The sequence below is a fragment of the Leopardus geoffroyi genome, chromosome A1 (assembly GCF_018350155.1).
Source record: "Leopardus geoffroyi isolate Oge1 chromosome A1, O.geoffroyi_Oge1_pat1.0, whole genome shotgun sequence".
Lineage (NCBI taxonomy): Eukaryota > Metazoa > Chordata > Mammalia > Carnivora > Felidae > Leopardus > Leopardus geoffroyi.
The window spans coordinates 85,928,496-85,947,352 of NC_059326.1; the positions used below are offsets into that span (position 1 = coordinate 85,928,496).

At 34.8% G+C, this 18,857-nt stretch overlaps 1 protein-coding gene across 12 annotated transcripts in view; it reads right to left on the reverse strand.

Moving 5' to 3' along the window:
• Window positions 1-2,269: 2,269 nt before the first annotated feature.
• The window catches only part of LOC123600802 (butyrophilin subfamily 1 member A1-like), a 78,713-nt gene continuing 62,125 nt past the window's right edge, over window positions 2,270-18,857 (reverse strand). The window contains exons 6-13 of one of the 12 annotated variants that reach the window (XM_045483223.1): window positions 17,358-17,378; window positions 15,933-15,953; window positions 12,992-13,012; window positions 5,874-5,894; window positions 5,770-5,796; window positions 5,599-5,625; window positions 3,959-4,117; window positions 2,271-3,225 (exon numbers count right to left, since the gene is read on the reverse strand). In XM_045483223.1, the coding sequence (XP_045339179.1) occupies window positions 3,167-3,225; window positions 3,959-4,117; window positions 5,599-5,625; window positions 5,770-5,796; window positions 5,874-5,894; window positions 12,992-13,012; window positions 15,933-15,953; window positions 17,358-17,378 (356 nt within the window). In that variant the 3' untranslated portion in view covers window positions 2,271-3,166. Of the gene's footprint in view, window positions 3,226-3,496; window positions 4,118-5,598; window positions 5,626-5,769; window positions 5,797-5,873; window positions 5,895-6,141; window positions 7,458-12,991; window positions 13,013-15,932; window positions 15,954-17,357; window positions 17,379-18,857 lie in introns of those variants that run through there. The other 11 variants (XM_045483240.1, XM_045483180.1, XM_045483259.1 and 8 more) reach the window with 11 other exon arrangements.

The window sequence follows — 18,857 nt, forward strand, 5'->3', positions numbered from 1 at the left end:
CTCTAATCTCCACTATGGAGCACTGTGTTGCTCATTGAAGTTTGTCCATCTGATGGACTTGGGGAGTTGAGATGGTCTCACCCCACTCTCTCCTCCCTGGAGGAGACACACTCTTGTGTCTCCAGCCTCTGTCAGATCCCTGCCATCACCCTGTCTGGGTCTGAGCTGTCTACCTTTCAGGAGGGACAGAACTCCTGTGTTATACTTCAGGCATGTGGCTGGGTTTTAAAACTCCAAATTTTATGAACCCATGCAGTGCAGACTTGCACAGCTCTTCTAAGGGAGGGTCTCAGTGTGCTCGTGATATTTGCTGGTTTGTCCCAGAAAAGTAGTCTTATGACTGCACGTTGGTTCAGAGTTTATGGTAAAGCATAACAAAAGCCAGCTTCAAGTTTGTTGCCCTCAGCTGATGTCCATGTCCCTATTCTAATGAACAAGACACCAAATTGGTACCACCAGTTCTTTTAACCCAGAGAAGCTGTGCCACCACTCCCAAATACACTTTAAAAAGAGGAACTGTTTCCAACCATGTGATCCAGATGACCCTCATATCATGCTGCCCAATCCCAGGTTTCCACTCTCCTTCCCCAAAGGAACACTGCTAAGCTCACCAGGCATGACTCCAGGTGATGGCGTGTACTTTTAAACTTCAGACTTTGTGCTCTGCTGCTTAGAATAACTTATAAATATCAGCCCCTCTCCTTTTCCCAGTCAATGGATTAAGGGAAGAATTTTCCTTATGCAATCCTCTGCCTGCTGCTTTACTCTTTTTCTCTCTCTCGCTTGCTTGCTAGCTTACTCCTTTCTCTGTAATCATGGCTCCTTCCATTTTGCAGCACTCACAGTTCTTTTCTCCCCCATATCAAATTTCTGCAGTTCCTCCCTACCAGGATCTGGTCATTTTTCTACTTGTAGATGTGCAGTATAGTTCTCTCAGTCTTCATATTGATTCCTTGGGTGTTGATAATTATTTCTTATGTATCTAGCTGTGTTCAAAGAATCAGGCAAGCTTAGAGAAGTCACACTATTCCTGAGCCATTTACACGTCCCTCATTTTCTTATTTTTAATTAAAGCAGAATTGCAGGCATTTCAGCACAATGAAATTTTATCGTGTCTTGTGTGGGAATACACACAAGAATAGTTTCCCAAATTACTTTTCTCATGAATTTCCCTTTTACCCTAAAGTTTCCATTTTCTAAATCTTATTCTACAGGAGAGTTTAATGTTGGTAGAAATATGCCTCAATATGATAGATGTCTTTTCTCCTTAACATTTATCAATGTCCTCTAGCTAAAGGTTACCAGGAAAACACCTGTAATTGGATGAGTTGGGTATATTACTCACTGAAGTAAGGGAAAACATGCATTGTAGGGAATTGTGGAGTTTTGGAATGAGAGGGTTTTAAAGGTAACAGGAGTCAGAACATTTTTACTTAATTATTATTGAAGTGAGCTACATTTATTATTATTATTATTAATCTTATAACAAGAGTGAGATTTTTTTACTTGATCATTGTTGTAATGACCTATATTTAGAAATCATTTCAAGCTCGTTTTTCCCTCCTTAGTTCTTCAAAGGCCCCCAAATATCTGAGGACTTTTTTCCTGCTGTTAACGTGAGGAAGGTGAAATATGTCTGTATTTTGGCTTGTCAAGATTCTGTTCTCAGCCACCAGGCATCCTGTGATACACAATGTGATTTCCACTAATATACTAATATGTATTCATTTTTTCAGGCAGCATCCCAGAGGGATTCTTTGTCGTGGACCATATTCTATCCTTCAGAAAACATGAGATCTTCCCCCAGAAAAGCTCTAATTACACAGATCATACAATGCAGCACTGCTCCATTATGTTACAGAGTAGCTACTGGCCCTTCTCTCACTATCAATATTCAAGACAGAAGGCAAACATAGGTCCATTGTGTTCTTTAGATTTCATGAGACAGACTATCTTCTTAATTTTTTCCCACATGTTTTAAGTGAGGGGCAGGCAACCATACCAGCTCTTAATTTTCGGGGACAGCACCTCAGAATACACCTACAGTTCTCTCCTAAATTATCCATGTTCTCTCTTGACCTTATTAAATATTCCATGAATGTGAGCTGTTAGATCCACTTAATCATATTTAGGTCACATCTCTTGAAATAACTTAATGACAATAGGTTCAGCATTGATTTAAAAGAGTTCATTTATTATTTGTTTATTAACTGATTAATTAATAAATTATTTTTTCTCAAGAATTTTATTTTAACATTTCCTTACTTATATATTATATATTTTATTATAATAACACCAAATGGCCTGCTGGCGCATGAAGAAAATCCATGGCAGCTCCTCCTGTCTGGTTACTTAAGCTACTTAGTCTGCAGCCTAATTTAAAACCATTCTGTCTGAGCCCCATAGGTCTTCTTCTACTTTCTCACCCAGACCCAGTCTTTCTGCATTTTGCATGTTGTCTTGATTTTAATAATTTACAGCTATGCATGTGGGAAATTCCATATTCTATATATCCCTTTCTCAGTGAGAGTTTTCCTGATGAGTAGACTGAAGTGAACCCACTCACTATTTTTCTGTATCTGGATACCTTTAGCCTTTCCCACACAACATTTTGAAATTAGTAACAATTTATCAGTGTTTGCCTGTTTATTAGCAGTACCAGATACACAGTTACAGTTACAGATAATCAATCTAAGGTGTTTTAGATTACGGATACCTACAAAACATATATACAGTACCTAATAAGCATTTGTTAAGTAGATGAATAAATGATACAATTATATTAAATTAAGTTGGAGATTGTGTACATTTAAACTTCAAAAAAGAATGGAGGTAAAAAAGTAAAGAAATGAGTAGTTGGAAGACATATTCACTTGAAGATTTTTTTTTTTTTTGTAGTGAATATTACATAGTCTGTTTTAGAACTCCCTTGTCAAAGCCATCATACTCCTCTAGGTTTGGGCAAAGTCAATAAGGTATGGGCTCCAGCCAATTTCCTGATAATGTGGAGCAGAGTCCATGTCTTCTTCCATCTCAAAACATGAATGAAGGAGAGACCATACCCATGAGGGTCAACTGGGAATTAACTTTCCTTCATCACTTGCACAAGTAGGTGCTTCTTTTGGGTTTTGTATTTAGTTCTGTGGCCTTGAATAGTCATCAAGTTCTACATCATGTAGTTTAACTCAAACAATTCTTGTCCATTAACAAAAGATATATTAGGAACTGAAATGATAAAAAAGTTATAAATTATGGCATCAAAATGATTTTTAGATTTTAGATTTATTTGAAGGGAGAAGTCCATCATTCTAAAATAAAACATTTTTGTTTTATTTAAATATTTATATATTTATTTTTATTTATTTATAAATAAAAATTTCCCTTCTGAAACTAGGGATTTTTATGAAGTTTGTAAATATTGTAATATACATATATAATTATATAATATATATATATGTATATATATATATATATATTAGAATATTTACAAACTTCATAAAAATCCCTAGTTTCAGCAGATTCAAAATAGGGCAACTTTTGCTCAGTCACATAGAATGTCTTCTTCCTATGGCTTTTCTAATATGACCTAAGGGCAGGATGGTGAGAGGGTGTTCATTTTGACCATTGTAGAGGGGGCCAGGATAAAAGTATGGCCTCAGAGAACCTGTGAAGCAGTTTCTATAGGTGTAGATGTGAGAAAGATTGGTCACATTATAAAACGACACTCTTCCAGCCTCATAGTCCAGGAAGATACCAATAGTCTCAGGAGATTCCTCGAGGTGGAGTGTTTTCTGTGGGTTTAAAAGAGCTTGATAGTCATTGTTTCTATTCAAGCCTATTGTCCAGAACCCAGTCTCAGAGGACACCATGATTTCTCCCTGTCTGCAGACAGAATCCTTACAAATGCCTAAAGTCCATTTTATTTTATTTTTCACACTCACTTCCCAGTAGTGTTTACCTTTGGAAAAAATTTGCTGACCTAATACACAGACCAGGTTATCAAACCGCTGTCTTCTTTTGGGTAGTTCCTGAAAGGTATCACCTCCTTTCACACTTTTGTTGTCATCAGTAATTTGGAGATATGGGTTAGCTGTGTCTGGATCCAGGGTAACATTTTCTATAGAAGAGCATGTTGTCAGTCTTGGCTATGATCAATTATATTCAACAGTAATTACAAGAGTCCTTCCTTTATCTAGGAACTTTTTCTGCTTACTGGTACGTGAAGCACATTTATAAATATTCAATTTTCAAAACAAAACATGAAAGGAAGAAATATTTTCATTTTGTAGTTGAGACAACAAATACTTAGAGAAGTTTGTCCAACAATGATTACTAATATCCATCAATGTTTGGCTTCAAGTCCAGACTTACCTGATTCAATTTGTGAATTAACTGAAGACAATTATAAATATTTACATTGATTCTCAATGTTTTCACAGTTTAAAATTGTTATAAATCATCAAATGAAATTTATCTAGATTTACTCAATTAATTTTCCTAAAACTGCTTTCATATAGGTGCGAAATTCAGATACATGGATACAAAAATAATTTTTAAAGTGTTGTATGCTAAGTATATAAACACACAAAGCAAAGCTAAACTTGATTCAGATATTTACCTAATTACACAGGATTCTGTTAATGTACACTGTATGTATTTCTCCTATTAATTAAGTGATCATAGTTATAAGCAAAACTAAATTCTACTTGTATTAGTGTAACCACAAAGAAAATTCCATTAGTATTAATGCAATATTAAAAATAACTAAAGACTCTTAGTCTTAGCACTGTAAATATAAGATTGTATGCACTTAAAGCCATTGCAGCTTAGTTGCTCATGGGTATTTTTCCAAAGCAATATCTGATATCTAGACTACACTTTATTCAATTGGTAAGAGTGCCTCTAAAGTTGTCTCATGAAAGTAAATATTATGTAAATTAGTCATATAAACTGGAGAAATCTCCTAATAATAATATATAAAACAGTATATTAATACCTGGCATTTTTTCCTCACAGTGTATTTGTGGGAATCAAATTAAAATACTTTGAAATAATTAATACAAAGTTAGAAAATATAACACAAATTGTTGTTGTTCCTAATATTAAACAGAGGTCATAAATTTGACAATTTGTTAGATGTCAAAAACTTCTGGTTTTTCAATTTGACAAATTAAATGAAGGGCCACAAATTTTGGTTCCTTGGAAATTAGTGGCATTGTGTCAGTAGCTTCCATCCTAACATAGTAAGAAGGCAGCCTGCCCTTACCCCATTCCCTGTCAGCTACACCCTAGAGACATTCCCCAATGAATTTCTGGTTCTGAAAAGCATGTTAGATGATATCATTTTGGGCTCTAATGTTCTGCTTCCATCCATCACTGAACCTCAGAAGCAGGACCATTTGTGATATATAAGGAGCTATAGCTATAACATACTCAATAATAAGTATAACAAAGTGGAAATTTTGGAGAAAAAAAAGGGATGTGTGTGTGTGTGCGCGCGCATATGTTTGGTGTGAGTTTGTGAGACCCCTTGTCTGGTGGCCCAGTGTACTGGCTAAAAATAAGAACCAATATCCAAATACTTCAGTCTCTAGTTACCTGCATAGCGTCGAGCATATTTCAACCCTAAAATTAAAAAAAAAAAAAAAAGAAAGAAAAAGAGTATAGTTTTGTAACCAAGGTTTACCAATGAATAAAACAAGAAAAGGATGAGTGGTCAAAAGGCAAGTGCATGAGTCAGGGCTACAGATGGTCATTTTCATTACTCACCTTCTTCTCCCAAGAATTTTATCCTTTCTGAAAGAATGAGATAGAGTAAGAGTTTGTTTTGAAATATATTTACATGTCTATCCTCACAGAGAAATATTACTTACCAAGTTCTTCATGAAGCTTTCCTGAAATGCAAAACAGTGACAAGTCTTGTGAGAATTTGGTCAGGACTCATTAACTAGACTCTCTTTCTAATTTTTTTTTAATGTTTATTTATTTTTGAGAGAGAGAGAGAGAGAGACAGAGCATGAGTGGGGAAGGAGAATAGAGAGAGGGGGAGACACAGAATCAGAAGTAGGCTTCAGGCTCTGAGCTCTGAGCTGTCAGCACAGGGCCCGATGTGGAGCTAGGACTCATGAACCATGAGATCATGACCTGAGCCAAAGTTGGATGCTTAGCGGACTACGCCACCCAGGTGCCCCAACTAGACTCTCTTTCTAATATTTGCACATGTAAATTGCTTGGGAAGAAGAAAGAGAAAGAGAGAGAGAGAGAAAGAGAGAAAGAGAGAGATTGAATTCAAGTTACATATTTGGAAAATAGGTATTTAGAGTCTTTGGCTGTCTTTGCTTTATCGTAATTCAAAGGATCATAATGCAAAATTTTGACAAGAAATAGCCTCTCCCAGGTGTTTGTATTAAGCCTATGGACAGACTGCCCTCATCAAAAGAACAAAAAAAAAGTATAAATTTAAGAAACTAGCATTGAAAGCACCAGTGAGTTTGGATACAATTTCTTTTTCTCCGCACCTTAAGAATTAAAAACTAAATGCAGTTAGTTCAGCTATAATGTTTGTTTTGAAAATGTAATTTAGTCCTAACATATTAAGAAAGGATTTCGGTATACTATGAATTTTTTTCATTTTTTATGTGTATTTTTTATGGGATAGAAAACTGTACCCAGTTTAATCCACAGGTGCAGTAACATATAAAATATATAAACACACACACACATACACACACACAGAAAAATACTCCCATACACACATATGCACAGATGTCAGAAGGACAATGAGATACACCCACCCACAAATGGTATTACAACTCTCTGTCCTGACACATCAGAGTAACTACAAGATTCCAGCTTCACCAATGGTATAGGGCTCCATGCCCTTACTTTCTTTGGCTTTTAACCCTATTTATTTTCTGTTCATTTACTCTCTTTCTACTTTCTTTCACCACTATTTATGTTATTATCTTCCTTTGCATGAGTTGTTGGGCATGCTGGTGGAGGTAGGGGCAATATATGTTTCCACATGTCTTTTTCATGGTAAAGTGCCATAAGGTTATAGTATTTAGGTATTTCCTGGCAATTTAAAAAGTAGAAAATTCTGTAACCTGTTTGCTAGGTTTTATTTTTTAAAAATATGTCAACAACAAGATTTTTGGCTACCGTGCCTGTAATGTCATGTTTATGGATAGAATTTATTTCTACAAAATTCATATGCTTTTAAACCCAGTGTAATAATATTAGAAAGTTGGGGCTTTGGAAAGTAATTAGGTCTTTACAGTGGAGCCCTCATGAATAGGATTAGTGCCCTCATAAGAAGAGCCATGAACACTTGTTCTTGCTCCCATCTTCTGCCTTGTGAGAGAACAGTGAGAACATGGCCATCTGCAAACAAGGAAGTGGACTCTCAGACACCAGATTTGCCGGTGCCCTGTACTTGGATTTCCCAGCTTCCAGAACTGTGAGAAAAATCAACAAAATGAAAAGGCAGCAATCAGAAAGTGAGACAATATTTGCAAATCATGAGGAAAGAGTTAATGTCGAAACCATATAAAAACATATACGACTCAATAGCAAAAACCAAACAATCTGGTTTTAAAAAGTGGACAAAGGGAATGAGTAGACATTTTCCCACAGAAGACATACAAATAGCCAAAAGAGCAACAGATACATAAAAAGATGGCCGACATCACTATGTATATTATTATTATTGTCACTGTTTATTATTTATCGACGGAAAAGAAGTAAATGCCAGTTGTAACCACATGAATGAAAGTGAATTGCGATGGCATTATGCTAAATTAAGTAAGTCAGAAAGAAAAATACTGTGCGATATCACTTATATATGGAATTTAAAAAAAACCTGAAGTCATAGAAACAGAGAATAGAATAATGATTACCAGAAGCTGGAGGTATAGGGAATTTAAGAGATTTTGCCCAAGGGTATAAACTTAAAACTGGAATAAGTTTTTGAGATCTGTTGTACAGCCTAATAATTATTGTCAAATACACAGTATTAGAAAAATCAAAGTTGTTAAGAAGATAGATCTTGATTTTTCTTACTCAGTAAATAAATCATAATTATGCAACATTATGGAGTTATTAGTTAATGCCTTGGTGATAATTATATTGCAATATGTAAATGTATGCAATCAACACGTTGTATACCTTAAACTTACACAATGTAATTTGTCAATTATATCTCAATGAGAAAGATAAAAAATAAGCACAATTTAATTTAATTTAATTTAATTTAATTTATTTTATTTTGGTTTTAAAGAGCTGTTTCAAAGTTGCTAAGAGACTAGATTTTAAATATCCTCACCACAAAAAATAAATGATAATTATGTGATGTGATATTGATGTGAACGTTACCAGGTTATAGTGTGGTCAATATATTCCAAATAGAAATGTATCACATTAAAAAAAAAAAAAAACAGAATTCTTAGGGATATGAGCTTTGCCAGATATAATGTTTAATATGTGTTCAATATAGTATTCAATATGTACCTGAAATTGATATGTGACTTAAGAATATTTAGCATCCAGTTATCAATAGAGTTTTTTTTTTCCTTTGCAAAAGTTTTGCATTTACTAGGAAAAAAAGGTTTTTTTTAAATTTTTTTAAATTTTACTTACTTATTTTTAAAGAGAGAGAGAGAAAGCATGTGCAAGCAGCAGAGGGGCAGAGAGGAAGGGTGAGAGAAAATCCCAAGCAGTCTCCACACTAATAGTACAGAGCCTGACATAGGGCTCAGGGCGGGGCTCAAATGCAGGAACTGTGAGATCATGAACTGAACTGAAATCAAGAGTCAGATGCTCAACTGACTGAGCCACCCAATAACCCCCAAGGTAATTTATTTTAAATAAAGTCTACTATCAATATGTGGGTGCATCATGCATTCAGAATCAAAATGGTGATTTTATTTTATAATTCAGACAACAAAACATTCTTCTAAGAAAATTATAACAATAATTATCATTTCACTATGATATAATCATGATTTATCATTTAATCTTTTTGTCTGTTTTTGTGCTACATATGTAAGCACAAAAATATAGGCACTACCACAGAAATCACAGTCATGTAAATTAAGGAAGAAATTGATATTCAAAGATAGGGCATAGAGTTGTAAGTAATATAAAAATTTATGAAACACAAATTGTCATGCAGTTAGAAATTGCACTTATGTGAATAGATAATAAAATTTTAAACTAGAGTCTCATGGTGGCCAGCTAGAGTTGGTTCAAAATATGAACAGAGCTTTTTCCAAATATAACCAAATTATATCTCTCCCAAGTGTGATCTGTGTGATATCAAGAATGTACCATAAATTAGGTTGATACTGTTATTTACAATGTGATGGATAAATGAGCTAACGTGAAAAAAAAATCTGCATTCAGCATCTGGTATTTAACTTATCTGACATGTCCACAAGTAGCATTTATTACTTTTTATTCATGATATTCCTAATTTAACTGCAAAAATTTTCTACTTATCCAGCACATTTTTACTGAGACTCTTTTTTAGACAAAGCACTATTTTCATTGTGATGAATAAGACCCAGTTTCTTCACCCACAGAGGCATTAACAAGCTGCCTGACAATTGAAGCACCATTCCAAAATCAAGGTGCTTTAAGAGAAGAAGGGCCATCCGAGGTATTTGTGCTCATTTTCACAAGGGTTATATTCTTTGTGTTTAATTATAAACATAATTTGTTACAAAAATGATATGTATCAATTTATTTTTAAAAAGTCAAGGAAAGGGGCGCCTGGGTGGCGCAGTCGGTTAAGCGTCCGACTTCAGCCAGGTCACGATCTCACGGTCCGTGAGTTCGAGCCCCGCGTCGGGCTCTGGGCTGATGGCTCAGAGCCTGGAGCCTGTTTCCGATTCTGTGTCTCCCTCTCTCTCTGCCCCTCCCCCGTTCATGCTCTGTCTCTCTCTGTCCCAAAAATAAATAAACGTTGAAAAATAAAATAAAATAAAAAAATAAATAAAAAGTCAAGGAAAGAAAAATGGACCCATTAGGTGTTTATTACCCATCTATAATCCCTTTAAAATATCTTGCCATATTCTCATTATCTAAATATGCAGAATAGTTTTACCCCACAATAGTGAAAGGAATAATCTAATGCATGTTTTTCATAATGTGCTCTATTCTTTTTGAGATTAATTGTAACATTTTAATGAAAATAAACACTATTCTATAGCATAATTAACTGATTTGTTTTTAATTTTGTTAATTATTTTTTTTTTTGAGAGACAGAGCATGAGCAGGGGAGAGGCAGAGAGGGAGACCCAGAGTCTGAAACAGGCTCCAGGCTCTGAGATGTCAGCACAGAGCCTGACAGGGGTCTGGAACTCACGGACTGTGAGATCATGACCTGAGCTGAAGTCAGATGCATAACCGACTGAGCCACCCAGGCACCCCTTAACTGACTTATTTTTAAATAAAACTTAATAAACTTTATTTTTTAAGCGTTGAATTACTGATTTTCCCTTATTCTCATAAAATTAAAAACAAAATTATTGTTCATTTATAAATCCCATCCTTCAGGTGATCTGACAGAAAGGGAATAAAAGACAAATGATATACAGAAAAATGACTGTCAAAAAATGTATAAAATAAAAATGCAGTTTGTGACTCTAAAGAGCAAAGACAAAACAATAAATCAAAAACAGAGAATGAAGATTAAGTTTTTTTTTTTTTTTTTTTTTTTTTTTTTTGCCAAGTGTCACTGAGGGATTGGTTCTAATTACCAGAAGTTTAGGCAATTGAAGAGATTACTAATGTTAAGAGAGTTGATGAATTAAGTATTGAATTTTATTACCAACTTAGTGAATGAAATCACTGGATCCAGCTGTACAGGCCACTAAGAGGGGCGTTTTGTTTGTATTTCCTTCTCTATTACCTCCCACTCCACCCTCTACATTGAATTATCCATTATGGTCATTTGAGTCTAGCTCCATCTTAGGTTTCCTGCTCTCCCAAGCCCTTCCACCAACCTCCACCCTTCATCACCCTTCTGAGTCTTGCTCATTGACTGTGGAAGCTCCTTTACTGGTCTTCCAATGCCCACTCCTGCACACGTCAATGGATTCTCTAATGCAGTCTTTTTAAAACTCAGATCTTATAATTTTTATGTTGAATACCTACTTACTCAGAATTCCTCAGTTCCTTTCACCACTCATAAGATAAATATTAAATTCTAAAATTAAGAGGTTGTTATTATCTGCCTTCTATCTACCTCCTCAGTCATAGTTTCTGCTAGTTCATTGATGTATTACTTTATTAATTTTTATTCTTGTTTTAATTTTAGGTACATGACATAAAGAAATACGTGCTCCATATTTGCCTATGTATTACTATTGTAAAGCACATTTTTTAAATGTAAAGAGCATTAATAAATAAATGTACGTTGTTGGTGGTGGTGAAGATGATGAGGAGGAGGACAATGATGACAAATATTTTTTTTTTTCCTCTCAGGATATGTCCCACATGACTAACCTACCTTTGTTAAACTATAGATAAATGCTTTCATTCTTCCATGAATCACGTTTAATTTTTTTTTTTTTTGATAAGAGAAAAGATACTTGTTGGTATTTTTTATGAAATGAATTCAAGTTTTTCTTTACTCCAAAGAAGTATTAATTCAATTCTCGGAAAATGAGTTGAGAAAAATTATTAGAAATGTAACAAATATATGTATAGTGGTTTCAGAATTGGATTAATTTGTAGTTAATTCTGATTTCAGTCAGGATGGACTTATGTTATGCAGACCCATTCAGGGTACTTTTACATTTGATCAACAGCTTTCCTTAAGTGAGAATGTTTGTTGCATAGAAAATCTAAATCTTAATAGGATTCCAAAATTAAACACAGCAGGGACATAGGCTTCCAGGTCATGGAAATTAGAGTCAAAATTAAACCATAGACTTTACATAGGATTTCTCTTTTCCATTAAACTACTGATTTTACACAGACTGTACACAAACATGTACAGACTTTTAAGACCTGTTTATTTAGTTCAGTGTATATCTCAGAGTAGATTGTCCTAGCTTTTCTTTTTCTTTTCTTTTCTTTTTTTTTTACCACTAACCATATAATCTGTTCTCTACCTTCAAGAAAATAACATTTTTGAATTGAAAATCTTGTCACTGTACCCCTTTTTAGAATTTATATGATTTCCTTATTTTCTTGGATAATATTCAAAATTCTGTTTCTTAGAGAGCATTCAAAATTCTTAGAATGGTAAGGAGATGTTGCATTTACCAGCCTTTGCCTATGTATAGCCTTGTCTAGGTTTTCAGAACCAGAGGCACCTGGCTAATATTGTCTCTTCTAATAGAACCACAAGCTTACCTCCCCTCAGAGTTTAGTGCATGTTGTGCTTTCTGCTTTACACGTGATAGTTCTCTCTTTGACCTACCTGTCCTTTTCAATATCTCCAGCCTCTTCTGCATTGACCTTCTTTAGCAAATCTAGAACCTCATGTCTAAGCCCAGTCCAACTGTTGTACTATCCATGGCATCATTAACCCTCCTCCATAACAAACATTAGAATATTTGTTTTTTATTTATTATTTAAATGTGGAATTTGTATCATTCTTATAGCAACTTCCATAAAGAAAGATAGTCCTTTTGTCTCATTGTTTCTTAAGCACTGACTGTAAAATAGTCAGTTAATTACTATATATACAAAAGACAAATGACCTCACTGAATGGCACTGAACGTAAGACCTGAGTTCCAGCGCTAATGGCACACATGGATTCATCTTGTTCTTCTGTATTTATGCCTAAAACTTTGTCTTATGAATAGTTATGTTCACTTTTTAAAGTAGCAGGAAGATGTTTTACTTGTTTCAAAAACTTTTAGGTCACACATGGGGTGCCTGGAATTTGTTCCTTAATAATAATGAAAGAACATCAATATTGGAATATTGATATGGGATATTCAAACACTGCTTCAGTCAAATATAAACATCACTTACCGTTCTTTTTTTCTATGTTCCCTATATAAAGAAATAAAGAAAGAAAATGTATGTTAGAACGTGTCCTCTTATCCCTATTCATGGAATATCTGTCCTATTACTTGGTCTCAATTTGAAAACAGAGACCCTGAGAACAAAGACTTAATGATCCAGTGTATATGTGTGACACAGAGATAGTTATTTCCTGAATAATAATAATAATAATAATAATAATAATAATAAACACAAACTAAATACATACTATTTGACTTGTAAATGTGTTTATGTAGATATAAAATAGGATATTAAAAGTGATCTCTTTTGGATGATGTCTCAAATTTGAGAATATAAGTGCCAAGGACCTACAAATTCTACCCATTCTTTCCAGGATAAGAGGGAAGTCTGAAAGTGGCCTTCAAACCCTCATTTTATCACACTTCATTTACAATACCTGGCAGCTGATAAGAAGGAAATGAAGTGGGGGGGGGGGCTTCTGAGAAAGGAGGATTTACTGAAATGGAGGGTTTGGTTTACCTTACTTTGCATTAAAGACGTGGTATATTTGGCATACTCAGCTCTAGCAATATATCCTTTATTTGAGCAACCATAAAAACTTAAGGTGTCTGTCTTGGATTTTTAGAAATAAGGAGGTACTTTCCCGCTTCACACCTTAAAATGTTCCAAACTACAGGCTGTTTAGATGTACAGTCTTGGAAACATACCATGTTTATCTTACATTAATATAAACTTACTGCAGATTTGTCTTCCAGAATGAACGCCACATGGCTGCAGACTTAGGGTCGATTGGAATTTCAATGGATTGTACCCCCAACCACTTCAGGATAACCCATTTCTTTGAGTGTTTCAGAGAAGAGTCAGCAAAACTGTTCACAAGGCCTTTCTTGAGAATTTTCTTAAGTAGATAATAATATAGTATGTTTCTTGACATTACCAAATTTATTTAAACAAGTATATTTTCAATAGCTATTTATTAAACATTTGACCAAACGTGAGTATAGGGCCATAGTTATATGTGGCTTTATAACTGGTTTGTAGAATAACTTAGAAATCATCAAGTTTATGCAAAAAACAACCTTATTTAATCTCACTGTTAACGTTTCAAATAAATTTCCCAGAATTATTTTTTCATGTCTATTTTGAGTATTAAATTGTTCAGGCCATGCAATGGTCCATTTCCCTTCTGCCTCAGGTCTCCTACCTTCTCTCACCTCCCATGAAACTTGTGGCTCCTCCAGGAAAGAGAACTGAAGGTGGAGTGGAGTGGGAGTTTATGTAAAGGAAAGAGAAAAACTTGTCTCACATGAGGGTCGTCTGCGTGCTTAGATGTTCAAATTATCACTTTCTTTTGGAGAGGATTTTGGCAGATTCCTTAAGGTCCTCCCTGTCAATTCCCACACGAACGATAGCCTTTCATGGGAGAGGAGTACTTAGTAACTCTCTTAGGAAGTGTTCCTTCCACATCACTCTCTTGAGGTCACATAGAGCCTAACTGAAAGTCTCATGCCAAATATATTTCTAGGCATCTCCAGGACAAGATTCTTCACCTTGCCTCACTTGGCCCAGAGTTGCACGGCCAAAGACATGAGATTCAATTCAATATAGTATTAAGGAAATATAAGAAATTAATTTTGACATAAGTGTTTCTCCAAAAATTAGGTGTTATGTGATCTTTAAACCCTAGATCAGGAAATAAAACATTAGGTCTGTTTCCTAGCTAATATTTTCTTTCATACATAATCTAGAAAAACACGGAGCAAAACAATTTGACAAAGAAAAATATAAATACAAATAATTTTTTGCACTCAACAGATATTTGTGGACCGGCAGCCCTTAGCTCCGCATGGATCAGGCTCCCTCAGTAAAGGAGGACACATAGCTCTGACCTGTCACATGCACAGATCACCATGAAAAACAATAATGAGAGAATGCATGGCTGTGGGATACCATAGACTACTCATATCCCTCTCTCAACTAGTGAGGGTTCACCAGGTTCCCACAGGAAAAACAGAGTTAATTAGGAAATGATTACAGAAATAAAATATTTCAGGAATAGAGAAAAACAAGTACAAAGGTACAGAGACCAAATTACCATAAAAAATTCTCCTAAAAACAAGGCCAAGAATAAAGAAAAATCAAAACAAAAATATGCATATGGTATATCAAAGCTTATGCATATCATATTTTTAAAATTTTATATATCATATAGAAAAATGCAAAGTCTTTAAAAGTGCCCAATATTGATGGTGATATATTTGATTGGCATCCTATTGTATAAAATAGAATTAACATTAATTGTTATTTAATAATATAGATTCAGATATTAGAAGAAACCAATATGAAGATCAAAATTCAGGTATTAATTTGTATTTAAGAAGTAATAGTAGAAAAATTATAAAGGAATATCTGAACACCTTACTGAGACTGTAAAAAACAAAACAAATAATAAACAGGAGAAAGATTTCAACAAAGATGCCACAGTGTGACTCTTTTAAAATGCAAATCATTTGGGGCGCCTGGGTGGCGCAGTCGGTTAAGCGTCCGACTTCAGCCAGGTCACGATCTCGCGGTCCGTGAGTTCGAGCCCCGCGTCAGGCTCTGGGCTGATGGCTCAGAGCCTGGAGCCTGTTTCCGATTCTGTGTCTCCCTCTCTCTCTGCCCCTCCCCCGTTCATGCTCTGTCTCTCTCTGTCCCAAAAAGAAATAAACATTGAAAAAAAAATTAAAAAAATAAATAAAATGCAAATCATTTATAGAACTTATAATTTATAATGTTACAAAATACAAAATAGTTTCAACTTATGACTAATTATATAGAGAGAAACCGCTTAAAAGAAAGACCATTTAAAAAATAGTTTATGATATGGAATCGATTGCTAAATTTTAGTTGACCAATATACTTTTCTATGATGTCTGCCGCTAAAATTTAAACAAATACTACTCACCTTTCTGTTCACGTAAGAGCTCTGTGTAAAAACAAATATATAATAAAGAATTCAACAAAGTATATATGGAAGAATTTCTAAAGAAACAGACTTTACTCAAATCTCTCAACATCTGACTTGGTAAAATATTAGGCAAGTAGGTGAAAATTAAAAGCTAGAGAAGAAAAAAACAAAAAATAAAAAAGAAGGCATTGTGTACATTATCTCAAATAGATAATTTCTAAGAGACTGCATAGTATCATGAAATATGCTCATAACTCCATCATCTACGGTCTCCTTTCTCCAAGAACTAAGTCAGTCCATTCTGTTCCATCTACTGATTGTGTGGATGTCATCCTAGAATATTTCCCAAGCAAAGTTCAAACATGGGGTTTGAACTACAAGAGACTGGGACAAGATCAGTGAGCCTTTGAGAGGAGAATATATCCAGAGCCAGAAACAACCTGAAACAGCTAATTAGTCTTTATTGCTCATCCCAAGAAGAAATCCTGGGCATTGAAAGACATAATTTTCCTCTAATGCTTCATCTAGGAGCCTAGTTTGATGATAATACAAACAGCAATTTCTACTTTGGAAACTGGTGTGTGGTACATGAGGAAAATTTTTTAAATTTGAGTGGGTCAGAATAGGTAAGAAAGAATCCTCAAGACATGAGGAAATTTTGAAAATGCAGAAGAGAAAAAAAATGTTCTCCAAGTACATTTTACACAAGCTTCCTTTTCTCAATTCCAGTGAAAGTGGGTTAGCAAGTAAAACATGCACTCCAAACAAACAACAAAAAGTGAGAATAGCTAACATTAGTAGAGATTTGGATAGTAGACAAGGCTGCGCTGTGCATTGAAATGTAGCACCCTGTACCTTTTCAGTATATCTGGTAGATATAACTGCAGACCTTCCTTTAGTATTTTCCTCAAGTATTACCCAGTTTCTCCTCTCTGTAGAATCAAAGCAACATTTGCAAACTTCAAGGGATTAGACACAGCATGACCTAACAGAGCTCATGGACACTTGAACAACCTAATTAAGAAAAAATGAGGGGCGCCTGGGTGTCTCAGTCGGTTGAGCATTCAACTTTGGCTCAGGTCATGATCTCGTGGTTTGTGAGTTCGAGCCCCACGTCAGGCCCTGTGCTGACGGCATGGAGCCTGGAGCCTGCTTCAGATTCTGTGTCTCCTCCTCTCTCTGCCTCTCACCTGCTCATGCTCTGTCTCTCTCTGTCTCTCAATAATAAAGTAAAAAACCTTTAATTTTTTTTTTTAAAAAAGAAAAAAATGAAAGGAAATGCACAATCCCAAATTCCAAAGTGGTATTTATATACTTATATCTTTACCAAGTGTTTTTCTCTTAAAACTTTCCTTCAAAAAAGGCCTGACTTTTTATACTGTGATCAATATGATATACACAAGGAAGTAATGAATGACTTACCATATTCTTTCCGGAGTTTACCTTTAAGAGGAAATACACAAATTAGTTAGAGTGAAACTAAAAATTCTGAGAGTTCACTGCTCTGTGAAGGTGATGCAGTTTATTACAGATGGAGGTTGGAAACTATATTTTGTATCTGTGAGCCATGTGTTGTGTAGCTGGATAACAAGTAAATACAAGTTTCATCCTCATAGAGCTTATTCACAGAGTTTTGAGAACCTGTACTTTGATTCAGAGAGGTCTGAGTCATGACCCTCTAACACTGCCCAGGATGATATTCTCTCGAGAATAGTGGACCTGTTGGGTATTTAGTAGTTCTGAGCTGTCTTACATTAAAATATCCCCAAAGGACAACACTGTAACAAGTATTGCCAAATGCTTTTAAAAATTTTCAAACTGTTTGAATAAATCTCTTTCTGACACTATTAACTACATTTATGACAGTTGGAGGAGGTCATTCAAAGAGAATGAGAGTAAAGTATGTATCTCCAAAATCATATCTCTATGCTTAGGAGAGTGCAAAATGTTATTATCTTAAACCCTTGTTCACACAGCAAGATTTTTTTTTTAACTGAAGCATAATTGACCGGATATACTTTATTAGTTTCCACTACCAAAAGGTAGTGATTGAATATTTACGTTTTATGAAATCATGAGCAAATTGAGTCTAGTTATTATTGACCACCATACAAATATAATAGAATAGTATTGATTATATTCCCTGTGCTGTACATTATACACCCATTTTTTATTTTATTTTTTTACTTCTTTTTTTTTTAATATGAAATTTATTGTCAAATTGGTTTCCATACAACACCCAGTGGTCATCCCAACAGGTACCCTCCTCAATACCCATCACTCAACCTCCCCACCCTCCTACCCCCCATCAAACCCTCAGTTTGTTCTCAGTTTTTAAGTCTCTTATGTTTGGGTCCCTCCCTCTCTAACTTTTTTTTTCCTTCCCCTCCCCCATGCTAAGTGAAATAAATCATACAGAGAAAGACAGATACCATATGTTTTCACTCTTATGTGGATCCTGAGAAACTATACCCGTTTTCTAAATATATTTTGTTACTGAAAGATAGCACCTGTTATTTCCCTTTACTCATTTCATTTATTCCCCCACCAATATCTTCTATAACAACCATCAGTTATTCTCTGCATCTAAAACCACAGTTTGTTTTGTTCTGTTCCTTAGTTTGTTTCAATTTTTATTTGTATTAAAAAAAATAATGTTTATTTATTTTTGAGAGCGAGAGAGAGAGAGAGAGCACAAGTGTGGGCAGGGAGGAGAAAGAGAGGGAGATACAGAATCCAAAGAAGACTCCAGGCTCTGAGATGTCAGCACAGAACCCAAACTAGGGCTTGGACTCACAAACCACGAGATTATAACCTGAGCAGAAGTCAGATGTTCAATCAACTGAGCCACCCAGGTGTCTCTGTTTTGATTTTTAGATTCCACATGCAAAAGAAATCATATGGTATTTGGCTTTCTTCATC